This window comes from Agelaius tricolor, unplaced genomic scaffold, assembly GCF_023055355.1.
Source record: "Agelaius tricolor isolate 1412-34295 unplaced genomic scaffold, bAgeTri1.0.p SCAF_5, whole genome shotgun sequence".
Classification (NCBI taxonomy): Eukaryota; Metazoa; Chordata; class Aves; order Passeriformes; family Icteridae; genus Agelaius; species Agelaius tricolor.
In genome coordinates this window covers 30,414,561-30,431,615 of record NW_027269265.1, presented here as the reverse complement: position 1 = coordinate 30,431,615, position 17,055 = coordinate 30,414,561, and the positions used below count along the sequence as shown (strand labels likewise).

General features: G+C 34.7%; 1 protein-coding gene across 1 annotated transcript in view; it reads right to left on the bottom strand.

Annotated features, from left to right (window-relative positions):
• The window catches only part of CDIN1 (CDAN1 interacting nuclease 1), a 123,714-nt gene that overhangs the window by 90,032 nt on the left and 16,627 nt on the right, over positions 1-17,055 (bottom strand). Inside the window, exons 2-4 of the mRNA XM_071427016.1 lie at positions 6,914-6,959; positions 5,994-6,058; positions 2,758-2,818 (exon numbers count right to left, since the gene is read on the bottom strand). Coding sequence (XP_071283117.1) covers positions 2,758-2,818; positions 5,994-6,058; positions 6,914-6,959 — 172 coding nt within the window. The remainder of the gene's footprint in view (positions 1-2,757; positions 2,819-5,993; positions 6,059-6,913; positions 6,960-17,055) is intronic.

Genomic DNA, 17,055 nt, shown 5'->3' with positions numbered 1-17,055 from the left:
AGTAGACAACATCAAATCCTGGTTATTATGTTTGTACATTTTGCATCTGAACCACCCTTTGTAAAAGATGACCGTGAAATCCCTTTTATAAGGTTATCCATCAAGGAAAAGAAGTGGTCATCCTTTTCTATGTATGAATCCTCGTTCATGTGGTACCCATCAAGTGATACCACATATCCTTAGCATCAATATCTCTAGCAGATGTGTTGGGCTTGGTCAAAACTACTTCAGAGTTTATATTTTGATTTTTAACAAAGATATTCCTTCATTTCAACTTTTTTTATATGTATGAAAAATGCATAACCTAGTTGCTACTAAAATTACAATAGCTTTTTAGATACCATTAAAATCCTGCTTTACTGAATCAGAATTTTAACCATGAGACAGGAAACCTTGATCACACATTGTCACAATTAATTTTTCTTGACATCTTTTCAAGTTCACTGTTAGTGCAAAAATTTTATCCTGATTTAGTAACTACACAAAAAAGGTTACTCCATTTGTGCATACATATTTTTCCAAATATGTATGTACTTGGATGGCCTTAAATTCCCCAAGTAGAGAGAAATGCTTTCTATGGAGCTGCTTATTTCCAATAACCCACATCAGAGCTGACACATGAAAAATGGTGAAATTACTGAAGGTAGTCCAGCCTGAATAAGGACTACCTTATTAGTTCAGGTACTTGCATCGCCCTAATTTTCATATTAATCATGTGTCCATCTTTCTTTGAAATAGGGCCATCATGCTTCATGTCAGAATTTAGCATGTAAGTAAAATTCATAGTGCTTCAAATCTCACTTGAAAATATTTGTATGAAGAGAACAGTGACTAATTTTATTGTTTCTAACAAAAATGTAATTTATTTTAGTCTTTTTGTACTACATATACAATATGAACAGTTGACAAATAATTTCATTTTTAAAAAAGAATTAGAAGTAGTTTTATAAACCCTCAAAAAACATCCCCAAAAGATAACAATATGGAGGTTTTCCTATTTAACAGAGCTGCTACATACTGTAATATAGCTATGTTATATATTTCTCATCAATTTTTACAGTTTCCACTGATTAAATATATATTGACTCATAAAGTATTACCATTACATCAATTGTCAGCAGATGCAAGAGTATGTCATTTAAATATTAACTATCATATAAAAATGGCAGCTTGATTGTTTGGAAGCAGTAATCTGGTGCTGGTTATTGCCACGTTTCCCTAATGCATTGGGTGGCAGTCACAAAATGCATTGCCTTTCTGATATACCTGCTACTACAAAACCAGAAACAAATAAGTTTTTTATGTATCTCCCCTTTCTCTTAGACTTAATTTTTATTTATTTCTGAACTGCAGATATCTTTGATCTGAATTGCAAAAATGCATTAGTGAAATATAAACAAAGACATGCTCACTGGAGTCAGAAATTATATGCATCATCTCTAAATCAATGCGAAAAATATACAAAGAACCAGTAACAGATATATTACTCTGTGCTTGAAATATTTTTATGACAGTTCCCATATAATATGGGTGCAATATATCATCCATTGGGATGTTTACCTAAATTCTTAGTAAGATTGTACTTATTTATGTAAAGTACATTCTATTCTCAGTACTTCAAGATTTGTCTTTTCCAGAGATGGTAAGAAGCTACACATTACCACTAAAACAAAATAAATTCTTGATTCTATGCTAACTGTACGATCAGGTTACACAGACACTTCACAGACCATTAAAACCTTCCAGTAATTGATAGGTAATCGCTCATTTGCTGGCTGCAGCAATGTACATGAGAGAAAAACCATTCTTTTTTTCTAATGTAACATGTAGAACTTGTGCTACTGCTACACTTAATGTTCACAGTGCCATATCATTTTTAATGCAAACACTCATTTTCTACTTCCTTCTTACATTTTCTATTAAAATGCAACACAAAACAGCATATATTTCATTCTATCCCTTTGAGGATTGCATAAGCAGTTCCAGGGAGTATCAGCTATTGTACTGTTACTATTACAGTAAATAAATACTTTAGAGTTTAAAACACAGGTATTTCATAAATTTCTTTTTTTCTAGGAAACTCCTTGCCACTTGTTCAAACTTTTTACCTCTTCTTTAATGTAGTGCTAAGATAGCAGTTTTCAATACAAATAACACCTTGTATAACAAGGTAAATTCATATTCTAATTAATAAACAGCATCAATAAATTTGTCAAGACTTTAATGGCATCTGTACAGAACTTTTCATATACTGAAAAATTTATTCTGCTTAAGTGCTTTATCTTAAGCAGTTTTCATTAGCCATCCTCTAATCCGTATGAACAGAAATAAATGGACTCAGGAAAATTATCCATTTTAATCCTTCCTATTACTAAGAAATAGTAATAACTTAGATGGGTTTTGTTATTAAAGGCAAGGAATCAAAATGATACAACTCCATTTAATCAATTTGAGAATTTTTAGCAAGTTTATGCAATAAAGACCTGCAGTCTGTTGGAAATTTTCAGCAAAATACAAATTCAGGGTATCCTACACATTTGCCTTGAAGTTAAAAGACTAATTACATGAACTGATTTATTAATAAATGTGGCTTTTTGTCTAATTATTTTAAGTACTAACAGACTGGGGAACCATTTTAAATGTCTAATGTGCCTTGAAACCATTTTTTTAGCTTAATTACATTTCTCACTAAAGTCACTATAGATATGCCCCTCAGGTTTTACACTGGAAGATTAAAGAAAAAAGAAAGATGATTACCTCATTGGCCAGGTCCAGTAATACTGGGGCAGCGGCATTTTTCATCACCCCACTCAGATACCTAGACAAGACAAAGCCAGGTAATTTTGCAGTGGCAAGAAAAGGCCAGTTTATACATGTCAGCATCCCTTGTGAATCTTTTTCATTTGGGGGAAAATACCCCATTACAGATATTTAATGTGAAATCTTTTAAGAAGTATTTTAAGCAATTGCTAACTCTCCAGGGTTGTCTCCTATTCTATTCATCTGCAAAATATACCCATCTCAATGAAGACACCGGTAAAAAACTGAATATATCAAGAAATTTTAAAAAATGTGGCTTAATGACACACAAATAAATTATATCTGTACTACTTAAAGATGCATCACAGACAAATGAACTTCTATTATTCACAGTAAAGATTTTTGGTTCCAGACCTTCAACTATGAAGGTTCAGTGTCTATCTTACCCACTAGTACATACAAAAACATAAACTCTCAAATTTATTCCAGATTTCATCCATTGGGCAGTAATTTAAATACTAAAGGCTTACTTTAGTGAAATCAGTCTAACAATTTATATTCTACGAAGAAAACAAGAAATATTTAGGATTCAATAAAGGTTGATAGAAAGTCATTACCCTATCAGTGGCAAAGGCTTAATGTTTCTAGTTGAGGGTATTACAGAATGATGTTTCTGACCATCAATTCACACACTTCTCACGCTCTCCTCACTTCTGTTACTTTCACTGCTTGATATTTACATTTCAATAAAACCTGAAACCTGTGTTCTGAAGCTGATGGGATGGAGCTATGATATTGGAAGCCACTTTGTGCTTTGTAGCCATGTGGAAAGGAACAATAGTTACCAACATTTGAACTTGCTCGTTTATCCTATCTGTATTCACATAGCACATCATTACTGACATCATTAGAAGGCCACAGCCTTTCCAGCTCTATCATTATCTATCCATCAGAAGACACTCTTCTGCTCATTAGTTACAGACATTAAAATTCTTTATCATTTTACCTTTCTGTGGAATGGGTGGCACACCTTTATAAAACCGCTTCACATAAGATTTGATAGAAGGCTTTTTGCTTGCAAGTTATTCTGAAGCTTAATGAATCAGGGAAATTTAAAAAGCTTTTTGGTGTAAATTATTTCAGTTCCATATTAAAAAAACCCACAAAACATGTTTAAACATTGTAAATTTATAACAGAAGAACATGAAATATCATACACAGAATACATAACCAGGAAAATGTACTTGAGATTAAAGTTCTCAAACATGCATCTAGATGATCGAACAGCCACAGTGAGAATGAAGTAAATTTCTGCCATATATTTCTAATGCTTCTGGCAACTCCGTTATAGACTAACAGGTCTCACATGCTGATGGCAATACAGTTCTGAAAACCTGCTGATCCTTCTTGTACTTTGTGCTTGCCTAAGTTTCAGACTAGTAAGTCTCAGCCAAGTAGAAGAAACTATTCTACTCAGCTATTTTACTTGCTCCTAACAGGGACCACTGGAAATCTCTACCTTCAAAACCTGGTAGCTTCTGACCTAAGAAAGCAATGACAGCACAATTATCTGCTTGTATGTCAGCAGAAATACTAAGGAGCATAGCACCCAGTCTGGGGTTTACAGCAGTAAAGTGGATGCTACAGAAGAGCAGAGGAGAAGACTTGTTTGTCATATTTATGCCTGAAGTATTTCAAAGTGGCTTCTATCTCAAGTTGTCTGCTTCTGTAGACTCCTAAACATACTGCACAGTAAATCTATTAAAACAGGACTGAAATGAGGTTTTTAGCTATTGACCAGAACATCTCTGATTTTAAAACATGTGCATTTTACTCAGCCATGTTAATACACTTGCAAAATGACATACTCAGAAACAGCATAAAGAATGATTTTCCCTACCACTACCACACAGCTTCATACATAATGCATTAGTTATGTACTGCTATCATACTTCAGACTACAGAAGAAGACAGGAGACCAAATCCTCCTACCTGATGTGAGACAAACTTAATCATACCTACAACCCTACTGACACCAATACAACTGCTGCTTTGCATAAAGCAAAACCTTATCCCGTGTTTCAGGCTGAAGTTTCAGGCTGGAACTAGTGATTTACACATACTCTAAGGAAAGGGTTACTTATGCAGCAGTTACAATGACCACAGGCCACTTCACTGAAACTGCTAGTGAAAAATAATTAAAAGTAGTACTGTATATGCATGTTATTAGCACAATAAAATTTTAAGCCGATATTCTTCCTAAACAACAATCAACCCTAGGAAAACTGCGACATGATCCAGTACAAATTTTACAAAACAATACAACTACTAAAAAACCAAAATCAAACACCCAAACTAGTACACTTCACACTAGATATTCTCAACTAGTGTATAATATAATCAGGCTGTGGTTAAGTTTTAAATACATGACTCTGGCAGAAGCACATTTAATTGTTTACAAATGAAGGCTCTTTGTTTATTTTCTTGATTCATACAGATTAGTATTAAGCATGAATATCATACATCACAAGTATGAATTCACTTGCCATGCATGCTCTTCAGATATGTCAGTCTACAAAGTAATATTTTAATTGCATATCTTTACCTGTTATCACTATGCTCCAATTATGTCACTGGAATATTTTTAGTAAAGCCTATGGAACTAACAGAAAAACTACAAGGTGTAGCAAGCACAGTTTATCAGCTTAAGATGCAAACAATTGTAAAATGACATAAAGGTTTTCATCCTCCCTTAAAAACTATTTCTGACACTTCTGTTGATAAAACAGGAGTGATCTAAAAATTAGTGCTTTAACTGGCAATACATGAATATGTAACTTTTTGTAATGTAACACAAATGTTGTTTTAAACAAGCAACTGTAACAGAACAAGCTCTCTTGCTGTAAAGAAGTCATCAAAATCAGTCTTGACACAGAAATCCTAAAAATTATAAACTATAGGCAATACATAATAAATGCCATCATATACATTGGGAAAAATATTTTCTTATCTGAACTTAGAGCCAGGGAAGTAAACTCTTTCTTAATCAGAATGACCAAATCCTGAAAAATTTCTGTATTTCCAGTGAAAAACATTTTTAGGTGAACCATTCTGTATTCCCAAATTCTTAATTTATTGTTATATAAAATTAGCTTCATAAGCTAATTTACTCACAACTGCTGTAAAAATCAGTATCTATGATGAGAGTCTTAACTGGGGTGGGGAGGTCATACCTTTGGTAGTAAGTTTCGATAGCTTCAGCAGTGTGATGCTTGGCATGTGTTCTTTTGATTTGTTTCTAGAAAAATGAAAAAACGAGGACTTTTACAAAGGTGTCATAGATCAAAACACAGGAATCATGACTACACAAACACGCGATCCTTGGCTACAGTTTGATAGATGTGAACCATGCTTTTAGATTCCATACAGAAATGACATTCAATCTACCTATTGAATTGAACGTCTTCAGAGTGTACTGCAATGTACCATATGTAAAAGCCAGTAAGGTCACAATAATTGAATCTAAATAAGTTTACTGAAGGCTGCTGAGGGCAAAGAAAAACTTGTTCTCTCTTTCAACCTTTGTATTAATTTTCCCTCAATTCAATTCCATCTAAGTCTGGTGCACTCTAGTTTTACAATTCAATTGGCATTTTTAACCAGGAAGAACATTGCTTAAAAACAACTTATTTGAAAAACTACAAAAAGTAATTCCATAGAGACTTGCCACTTGACTGACACCTGTCATCTCATGATAAATGACTCCATTTTCTGCCTCTCTTGCCTTCTGCCACTCCGGCAATGGTCATTTATCATCATCTCTGTCAGCAATGGAAAGCAGCACTGACAGTGCAAGTCAGCAAACATTTAGCACATGGAACCACGCAACACAGGGAAATTATTATTGTCAGAATAATAATGGTTTAGCATAATTTATTACAGGTCCACCAAATAAGCAAAGGCTAGATGTTATTAGACAGATGGATGGGTAGGCTTGGCAGCCATCCACTGAGACTCAGGCGGTGCTTGATGTGGAAAAAGGAACATCCTCCAAACCAATCAGAAAGCTGGCAGTTCAATTACAAAGAAATAAAGGGACATTCATCATTCAATTAGGCACCTGTCAACCCTCACAAAGGAGAAAACTTCTAACCTGGTACTCCTGGGAGAAGATGCTCAGCAGAGTGGACTGCGATTGACTGGAACAAATAAAAGAAGGACAAAGTTAATTACTGGAGTGCACTGCAAAGAAACAAAAGAGAAGGGAGCTTCAAAGGTAGGCCTGCTGCCCTGTAATCTAACAGAACATGAAAACAAGTGTGGAAAAGTTGTTCCAGATGAACACCTCAGACAAAGGCTTCCTGCTGCTAGGTCAAGGAGAGAGCGTATGAGGGAGGGGAGGAAAATATAGCAAGAGTTTCAAATCAAACTAGCATATTGTTTGGGTGATTCAACTTCAGAACCCAAAAGTCCTACCAGGAGAAAGTAGTGGAGCTAAAAGGTGACAGGGACAAAAACAAAACTAAAGCAAAATTTCCATGAAAAATTGATGGAGTTAAATTCCATCAGCAGTTGGGAATACACTGCTTGTTCACTGGCAACATATTGAAATTCATTTTGTTAGCAGCAAGGGAACTTCTTCAGTAGCTGTCTCATATTCAGGTTAAAAACTTCCTCCTCTGTCAGAAGTAGCATATGGGACCAGTGGAACATTCCCACTGAAACTGATGTGCTTTGAAAATGGAAACTTTCACAGCAGGAAGCCAAGATTCCCCGGAGTCGGTCATTTCCAAAAGCTGCCATAAGCTTCATTCATCTAAGGCTCCACTCAATGTCGAACACCTGGCAATGAAGCAACCTGGAAAGCATTCTTCCCAAGTGGGAATTTTTCTCTCTGAATTGTTAACATTTAGAAAAGAGACAAGATTTTTTTTCCTCTGAAAGGCAATCAATACCACACCGCTACTGTTTTCAATTGTCCTCTGTGGATATATCTACCTCATCACATCCTGAATACTACTAATTACTCCTGATATATTTTTCTACTACATGCAACTTGAACAAATTATAGTCTCAATAAATCGAGTTTTATGGTACAGCAAAGCATTATGAATAATTAACATTTTTTCCTTCCATGAACTTACCTACTATGGCACAGCATAGGTAGTTCAAAGATTCCACAATGTCTAAGTCTCACTCTTCTGTCAGATTTCTTATATGTGAATTTAACACCTGTATCATATCATAATTACATTAAAAGCACATATTCTCTGCATACATAAATGATCCTTCTCCTTCCAACTGTCACACTTCAGAAACACTAATTTAAAATAAGGAAGTCCTACTCTCGCTTTCAAAAGGGAACACTGAAGCACAAAACAACTAAATGGTTGGAGCAGAGTTAAACAGACAGTATGTATATGCAGTATGGTATAAAGTTACCTCTAAACCAAGCAGCTGAAGAATCAGGAACAAAGTGACTAGATTAATGCAGTGCTGTATAAAGAACCTACAAGTATGTCTTATCCATAGCTGTGCTTCCAGGCTTTTTGCCATAACTCTGTATTTTGGGCTTGTCAGCCCAGCACAACATCTGTGTGACAGCAGTAAGCTGAGCCTTGATCTTTGGTATTTTACACATGGGACTATTCACCCTGAGTACTAACTGAGACTGATGTTAAAACTGTAGAAAAATGACAGCAACAGAAACTGACTAATATATAGATTTATTAAATTAATGGATTACAGAAAAAAACCAGCTCAATACATTAAATAATTTAATTTTTATAAAGTTTCTATTCACATAAAGTAAATAGCATTTAAATAATAAATATTTATTTAAATATACATATGACACAGAGGCCAGGAGTTGCATACCACAAAGCCTCTCCAAAAGGTGCATAATCAAATTATGACAATCTGCAACCTGCATATGTAATCACCAGAAGTTGAACAAAGGTATGAAGTTAAGATTATATACTTATACAGGCTATACACATACAGAAAGCTAAGATATTTCAAGATGTTTAAAAAAAACAAAACAAACCTGCAGGCTATAAATAAGTTCAATACATATGGCCTACTAACAGCTCACCACATAACTATTATTACCTTGTAGATTTACATGGTCATAATGGTAGAACTGAATTTAGAGATAGATGTGGGAAAAATCCCAGAACAGATCAGGAAAGCATTTGACTAGATCTCTGGTTTGAGTTCTCCTCCACTGACATAGCAATTTTTGTGGTTTTAGTCTATTCCTTGCATGTTAACCGTACTTATACTACCATTATCCTATTATACACTGACAATGACATATAAAAAAACCCTAAGACCATTATCCGTCCCTCCCTTTACACTCCACCTTTAATGGCAGACTTGGAAATGCTGGGTTAATGACCTTGATGATCTTCAAGGTTTTCTCAAAATTAAATGTTTCTCTTATTCTTGTCCATTTTATTTGTCTCTTTGGTGTCCTTGGATTTTGACCTACTTCAATTTAGTTCAACACTCCTCTCCTATGGAACAGTCTTTCCAACTGTTCAGATAATTTAGGACATAGCATGAATACTGAAAAAAATCATTCAAATCACAAATGTGCAAATTTGATATATACTGGATTGCAGTACAGCAACTTTATCACTGGGGCAAAGAGAATTATATCAATAACACCATTCAAATACTTACAAGCCTTACTACTCAATGATCTTTCCTCTTCTCCAGAAGAAGTGGATTTATATCTTCACATGGCTGCTTCCATGTTTTTTTCAGTTAACATCGTTCCTGTCTTAAACACTAAAACCACTCATCTGCCACTCAGTGTTTCCTTGCTACAATTTCATTGAGACAACTTCCTGGCAAAATGAAGTAGCTCCTCAAAACACAGATGGAGCATCTATTGCAAGATCCTATTGAGTGAAAACTGAAACATCATGGTTTCAGAAAACACTGAAAAAGACACTACTATGTACTTGGAGAGGGAAGAGAAGTCATGAACATGAATTTGAATAGCAAAACAGCACAATCACAACTGCTGATATGACAGCAGGAATAGTTATGATAGAAGTTATCATTACTTCTAGAGGAGCAGCTACATTCCCAAGACTCCATCCACACTCTAATACTTCTATATAAGATTTCAAAGCAACAAATGAGCAGACAAATGCATTTATTGCTGAGCTATACAGGAAAACAAAAGTAACACTCAAAGTGGCTTTTTATTCAAAATAACATTTGAGTACCGCGCTATTGCCTTTCATGGAATAAACTATATAGTAAGCCTCATGGCTTACTTGAAGACTAGGAATATAGATATTTGTGACAAGCAGATACTTTTGTTGAGAAACAACTGTAGAGCCAAGGTACATAATTGCTGATTTTCTGAAACAAACAAAAACCCAGAAGTCATACTTCTGAGTACTACCTCATTTAAACATTTAATAATCTAACCTGTTATCCCTCTTGTAGAACTAAATATATTGTCCAGGGAAATAAGCAAATTTTTCTCTTAAGTTCTGTAGTGACAACTTTCATGGAAACATTTTCTTCTGCAATTCCAGACAGTAATGAATCTAACTCCCAGAGCCCTGTTCAATGCATCCAGCCTTGCTCTTTAGACATCCTCTTTTACTTGCATACTGGCATCCACGACGCCAATTTACCTTTTGCTACTCCATGTTGATGCCAGTGGCATACTTCCATCTGAATGCTTGATGTATTTCATGCTTTAGTCAATATGTAAGTGGATTTAAGCAGAAAACTGAAATCTAAATTCGGCTAAAAATGCCAATTTTTAAAAAATAAAATTACTTTTATTTTATAAAATGAAGTGTAAGTTCTAGGTTACAAGTGATATAAAGATATAAAAATTTGCTTGCCATAAAAAAAAAACAGTATTACAGTTATTAAAGTTATTTCTAATACACAAATCCAACATTTAGAATGGGATGCCCAAGACAGTCCAGAAAAAGGGATAAGAGAAATGATCTCTAAGAACTTAGATATCAGTTAAGCTAGACAGAAAACCGCAAGTTTGGTGCCGGGAAAAGAATATGCCTTTTGGTCAATTACTACATAAGAATGAAATTCAGACCATTCTCTTCTAATGAATCTCAGAATTTGAAGACAAGGAATGCTATAATCTCTGGAGAGTTTTCAGAAATGTTCTGGTTTGCAATGAGTACTCATATATAAAGTAGTAACAGGTAAGTTACTACTTCATATAAGCGGTTTACTGCTTTGTAGCTAAAGTAGATACAAAACTTTGGCTAAGAAACAGCTAGTAACAATGAAAGCAATTTAATTGTATCAGATCATCACCTCAACAAAACAGAATTGCAGATGCAACCAAGATTTGGAGTGATGTCCAGCTTAATATTTGCTACTTCAGCCTCACAAGGAGAAAATCCAAGCATAGCAAATGTTATGCAAACATTATATTATCAGCCCTTGCAAATCATGATTTCTTTACAATTAAGATGAAACTTACAGCTTTTACTATATTTTCTGAGATTACTGAAAACATGGAGTTGTAGGTGCAAACCAAGATTCCACTCGTTTCATGTTTCATATTTTAGAATGAATTTCCTCTCCCTCACTTTTAACTCCACAGTTGTTACCTAAAGTAGAACAAGTAAAAATCAGTTTTACATTTAATGCATTTTATCATAGAACAAAGGAAGAGTATCTAGAGAGATTTCACACAAGTGAAGACAAGAAGGAGGAAAGCATAGTCCATGACACAAATATGTTATATATAAACAAAATATAGAGCTTCATTGTTTCCTTTTCACAAAATTGAATATTCCACTTTATTAAAACGATAAATATATTGGTTAAATAACCAAGTGGAGGGGCAGGAGCTGTGTTTCCAACATTCAGAAGCTGGTACATGAGAAATCCCAAAGCTGCAGTGTCAAACCTTCACTCTGAAGAACATACAGTGCCACTAAGCTATAGCAGGGATTCAATAAGGGGAAAAAATTTTCTTCCACAGTCTCTAGTGAGTATGCAGTCCTACTCATATCTTTCATTATATGAAAGTTCTAAAGTTCTAAAGTAGATAGCCAGAGTCTCATTTTTTTTAACTGGAAAAGAACTTCCCCTTTCCATGTATAGTAAGTTTAAAAATACTTTTACTGGTACAATATTGAGCATTAAAATAAAGTAACAGGGCTAGAACTGTGTGGCGCTGCCATGCCAGGTTTAAAATCTAAGTGAGGAAAGAGATATAAATCCAAAAAATTTACAAGGCCAGTGGTGAAAGGGGAATTCTCCTTACATCTATTCTGAAGTTTCAGAGCACATGTCAAAAACATATTTTTCCTGTTACATTATTAAAGACATGAAAGAAATCCAAGCAGCCAAATCCTTATCTTCCATGCTGCAAATGATTTGGAACAGGGACTCCTAAAGGAAGCTATGTTTATACTGCTTATCACATGCTAACCAGTCCACCCTATTTTGTAAAAAGTCTGTCAGTAATGGATTTCAAATAGATCGAGCAGCATTGTTTCAAATGCATAACATGCACAGACGCATACAGCCTCAGTGGCTTCCCAGAACTGCAGGACGTGGGCAGCAAGCACCACAGTTACCCCTGTAAATGACCCAGTGCCACTCTGATGGTCAACTTCCCACCTGAGGGGAGGTGACAACTTGTGGATTCTCACAATTTCTTCCATATGTCAGGATTGTCCAGACAACAAAAAGGCTTCTTAGCAGTCTGAATGATTCCACAAGAGAATCCATGAAGGCTCAGGAATACCAAAGGCCTACCCAGAGCTTGTTAGGCTTATATGCCTGAAGAGCATGGAAGAAAGGAGGCACCTTGACCTCTGCATTAGTTACAGCTTTAATCTTTCTTCACTGTAGCCTCGAGTACAACAATTTTTCTTATAGTTTAGTATGATTGTGGTCATTTCTCAGAATGAAAATTCTCAAAAAGCAGAGTACTGTCTCTGTACATATTTGTACTTTTATAATTCACAAATCTACCAATGATTTATCAGAAGTCAGTGAATTGCCAATTTAAGTTAAATCAATATACTTGTCTACATACATGTGTGTGACTATATGCTTTTAAATCAATAGGTGAGTTTGAATTAGAGTTACTAATAATATAGAAGTATCTAAGTCTTTAGTTGCAAAATGCTAACTTCTATAAAGTGGCCATCCTCTAATTTTCCAGCTTTCCAGCTACACCAGTTCAAATCTGGAATACAAAACCAGTTTTATTATTTCTGCATAAGAAGCCTTCCATACAATGGAGCATTATTGGTAGCTACTCCTTTGGAAACTATCAAGTCAATAGACTTCTGTAGAGGAAATACTCCCATTACAATTTATTATTATTATTATTATTATTATTATTATTATTATTATTATTATTATTATTGTTGTTGTTGTTGTTGTTGTTGTTGTCGTTGTTGTCATTGTTGTTGCTGTTGTTGCTGTTGTCATTACTGTTGTTATTGTTATGCTGTGTGTGAGTAGATATACATACATATACGACAAGAAGTATATGATGATATGCTCATTTCAGACTTAATACAATTACATTTAAAATCCAGATGAAATTCAAGCTCATCGGAAGAACAATAACATTAATCAATTTTAAAATTCTCTGATATCCAGTTCAGTAAGCTGTACAACAGCTCAACTCAAAAGACCTAAATAGATCCCTAAAAATTGCCTTTGCCTCAAAGTCAATTTCATAACTTTGGCAGTATCAAAAATAAAATACCAAGTAAAGATTTTGAGGAGAAAGATGTCCTGCCTTACAGGCTTCACTATTCAATGATAATAAAAAGATTAAATTCAGGCATGTGCGTACAACTTAGCTGCCTACAGCCAGGGTTATGAGTATAACTGTATGACAAAGCCCAGCCTAGGCAACTTGAGAAGAGTCATCACTTCTATGACCTTGACACTGGTTGGTCCCCCAACTTCTATACAATTTAGTGATGTGCGAGAACAGATGATGGTGCAACACATAGAAATGGCAGCATTTAAAATTCATAGTAGCGTAAGGCCATTACTTTTCCCACTGGGCCACTTGAACTTTAATAATGTCTGACCTAGTTGGCCAATAAGTTCTAGCAGCAGACAGAGGAAAATTGCCAGTATTAGATACTGTTTGATTTTTCATTTAGGAAGACTTAGAAGTTCCTTTAAGAACAGAGCACCAATTCTTCCTGTAGACACCTAATTTTTTGGTGTCTCTTGTAACAACCAATATATTTTAAAACAAATCCAGACTATGAACAATCTGTATCAGATGTGAAAAAAATAAATTGCAGAGGTAAGTACAAATAACCAATATAGGCAATGATCCCAAAATAATGCTAGCTCTTTGCAGAGATAAATTACACCTTCTTTCACCCACACCTAAAAATCTGATTTCCAATAGCAAAAATGTAAGCGTAACTAAAAATACTCCATATTCAAATGATTGCAAAGTATTATGATCAATCTCCCAACCTGAAAAGAGACAAACAAAAATGCTGGTTTTCCATTCACATATATATGGTTGAGAAAAACAGCATTATGCTTTAACAGTAGATAAATAAATAACATGTTAAAAAACCCCAGCAATCACAGCAATGGAAGAGTAGCAGGTCCATATGAAAAGAAACTACTTTTTCAGCTTTATAATCTTAGTAAGCAAGTAGTGAAAATGGACAGTAATTTGCCTAAGAGACTGTTCTGATATAATTTCATTGCAGAATTAAACAATGCTTATTGCATGAATGTTTGGAACCTATTCCAATGCCAAACCCACAGAGAGACCTCTATAAATAAATATTATTTCACTAATGTCTCTGCCATTAAAATATAAAGCTATTTTGTAAGATCACATTTTCAAACTGAAAAATACTTTCAGATGTAATACAGAACAATATATATTCACAATAGGGCTTAAGAAAAAGTGCTAAAATGTGAAATTGTAACTCCCAAATATTCTGACATCAGGCTTCATTGACTATTGAAAGTCCTCACCTTACAGATAGCAGAACCCATCTTTAACCATCTAATCAGGGAAACCACTGACATAAGAAACCGATAGGAGTCAAAGAGGGTTTGTCTGGTTTGTCTCCACATACACCTTGATAATCTCACTGATTGTCCACCACATCTCCGTTTCCTGGTATTCTCAAGAATTCTGCTTTTAATTCTGCCATTAAATTTTTTGAGAATATTAAAAAAAAAGTTCCCCAATGCTTGAGACTAGCAAAAGTAGATGATTTACCATGTCGTTCATTTCAACTGCCTAGTTAAAGCTTAGCAAGTTACTTAGCAAGAAGAAAAGTTTCTGCATCTCCAGGAAAGAAAGCAGAGGCATACAGCAGCATACCAGAGACTGAGGAAAAAGGAAAAACATCTGTGAACATTTGCACTCAAGTGTACATCATCCACACTTTACTTCAATACACTTCAGTTAAGACTGTACCAGAAACATGTTTGCAAGTCTGCCATCTTTATCTTAGTAGCCCAATCTAAATATTGAACCATTAGACAAAAATACACTAAAGTAGTTCCTTATCTGATGTTGGTTGTGCAAAGAACAATATTCCTAGGGTGCAAGAGCAAAGGACCCCACCAAGCAGTTAAGGTGAAGAAGATACAGTTTAAACCAGGAGTTTATCCTTCTCCTTTCTTATCTACCCTACTGATAGGGCCAAGGTCCCCACATTGAAAATATACTCAGTAGACAATTACCGGAAGGTAATTTTAAAAATATTTATTTCATGTTCATTCCCTCATTTTGTTTGGATTAGCCTATTGAGCTACTTCCTCTTATGCCCAGGAAAAGAAATAGATCAGTTAAGGTAAGTTTTTCAGACTTCAACCCCAAATTTATTTACTGTGGACAACAGGGAAAATAATTCTACTTTATAGCCTTTTTTTTCAACAAAACTATATTGTCCTGTATAAGTTAGGTGTTTCAGTTTAGAAAACTATTTTTATGAATGAATGGTAATTCAGAGCTAATTACCTTGTTCATTTTGTATTAAAAAATTAGCCTGCATGTAAAAAGCATAGTTCAGCACTAAATAAATCCCTAAATACCCGTAAACAATTTGCTCCTAAAAATATATAATCAGATTTAGAAAACGATAAACTACATTTAAAATTTACTATTTAGAAGCAATTAATTACAAAGACAGCCAGGTGGCTTTCATTACATAAATTACTGTTAATGACACTTGCCTCATGCTGCTACTGTATTTAGCATTTGCATGCATCACATGTCAAGCACACACACTGTTGCATAGGTTTCTCCAGGGTAAAAAGTGAACATGTTAAGTCAAAAAAACTTCCAGTTATCCAATCAAAACTGCTAATTCCTTAAACAAGTTAGGATCTTATTGATGCTTCCCATTCAGGATATAATCTAAAATATATTCAGGATAAAATTTCAAGAAGCAAACACAGATGATATAGAAGTGAGAGTTTTTAGTAAATTCCCATTTTGGTTATGATGCAGACTCAAGGCAAGAGATTAATCCATTTATAGCTAGTTTCCTTGAGATTTTAGAGCCCTAGACAGTGTTTATGATTAAAAAAAATTACAACTTTTAAGTTATTTGTAATTATTGAACAAAAAAATAAAGAAAAAAAAAAGATAATAATTCTTGTCTTTTCCTGAACCAGTTGGGGGAAGGGCCACTTGAATCTGCTTACTAAAGGGTCCTCTTTGAAAGTTTCCTCCCAAATTTGCCCTAAACCAGAACATCTACCTACCCAACAGTGCAGTATTTTGTCTTGTACATCTAACTTGCTGTACCATGCATGCAGATATTTACAAAGCCTACTTTCAGCCCCAGGGATATAGCTTATTATGCCATAGAGGGAATAACGTCATTTAATGCCACTAATTACTTCCCCTTGGAAAGACTGCAGAAATGCTCAAGAAGGAAATCCAGCTATCTCTTTCTACTAATGTTCTTCCAGCATTCTCTTTTTAAAAAAGCTGTCTACCTAAAACTGGAAGGCAATACGAAGGGAATATCACAAGAGCTGATCACAACATTACATTAGTGCATCCTAAAACTTCTCTACTCTTTCCACTCCTATCAACAGGCTTTTCCTTTTCCTTCCTCCACTCTCTAGAGGAGTTTTCTGGTGTTCCTTATATTGCCCTGAAAATATATACAATAAGCTTTGTTTCCCACAGTGCCAATACTGGCTTTCCAGAACTCTTACTCCATGGAACAGAATTTAATGGAACACTAATTGAACAGAGTAATATCTGATATAAACAGTCAATAAGATTGACTATACAGAACCACC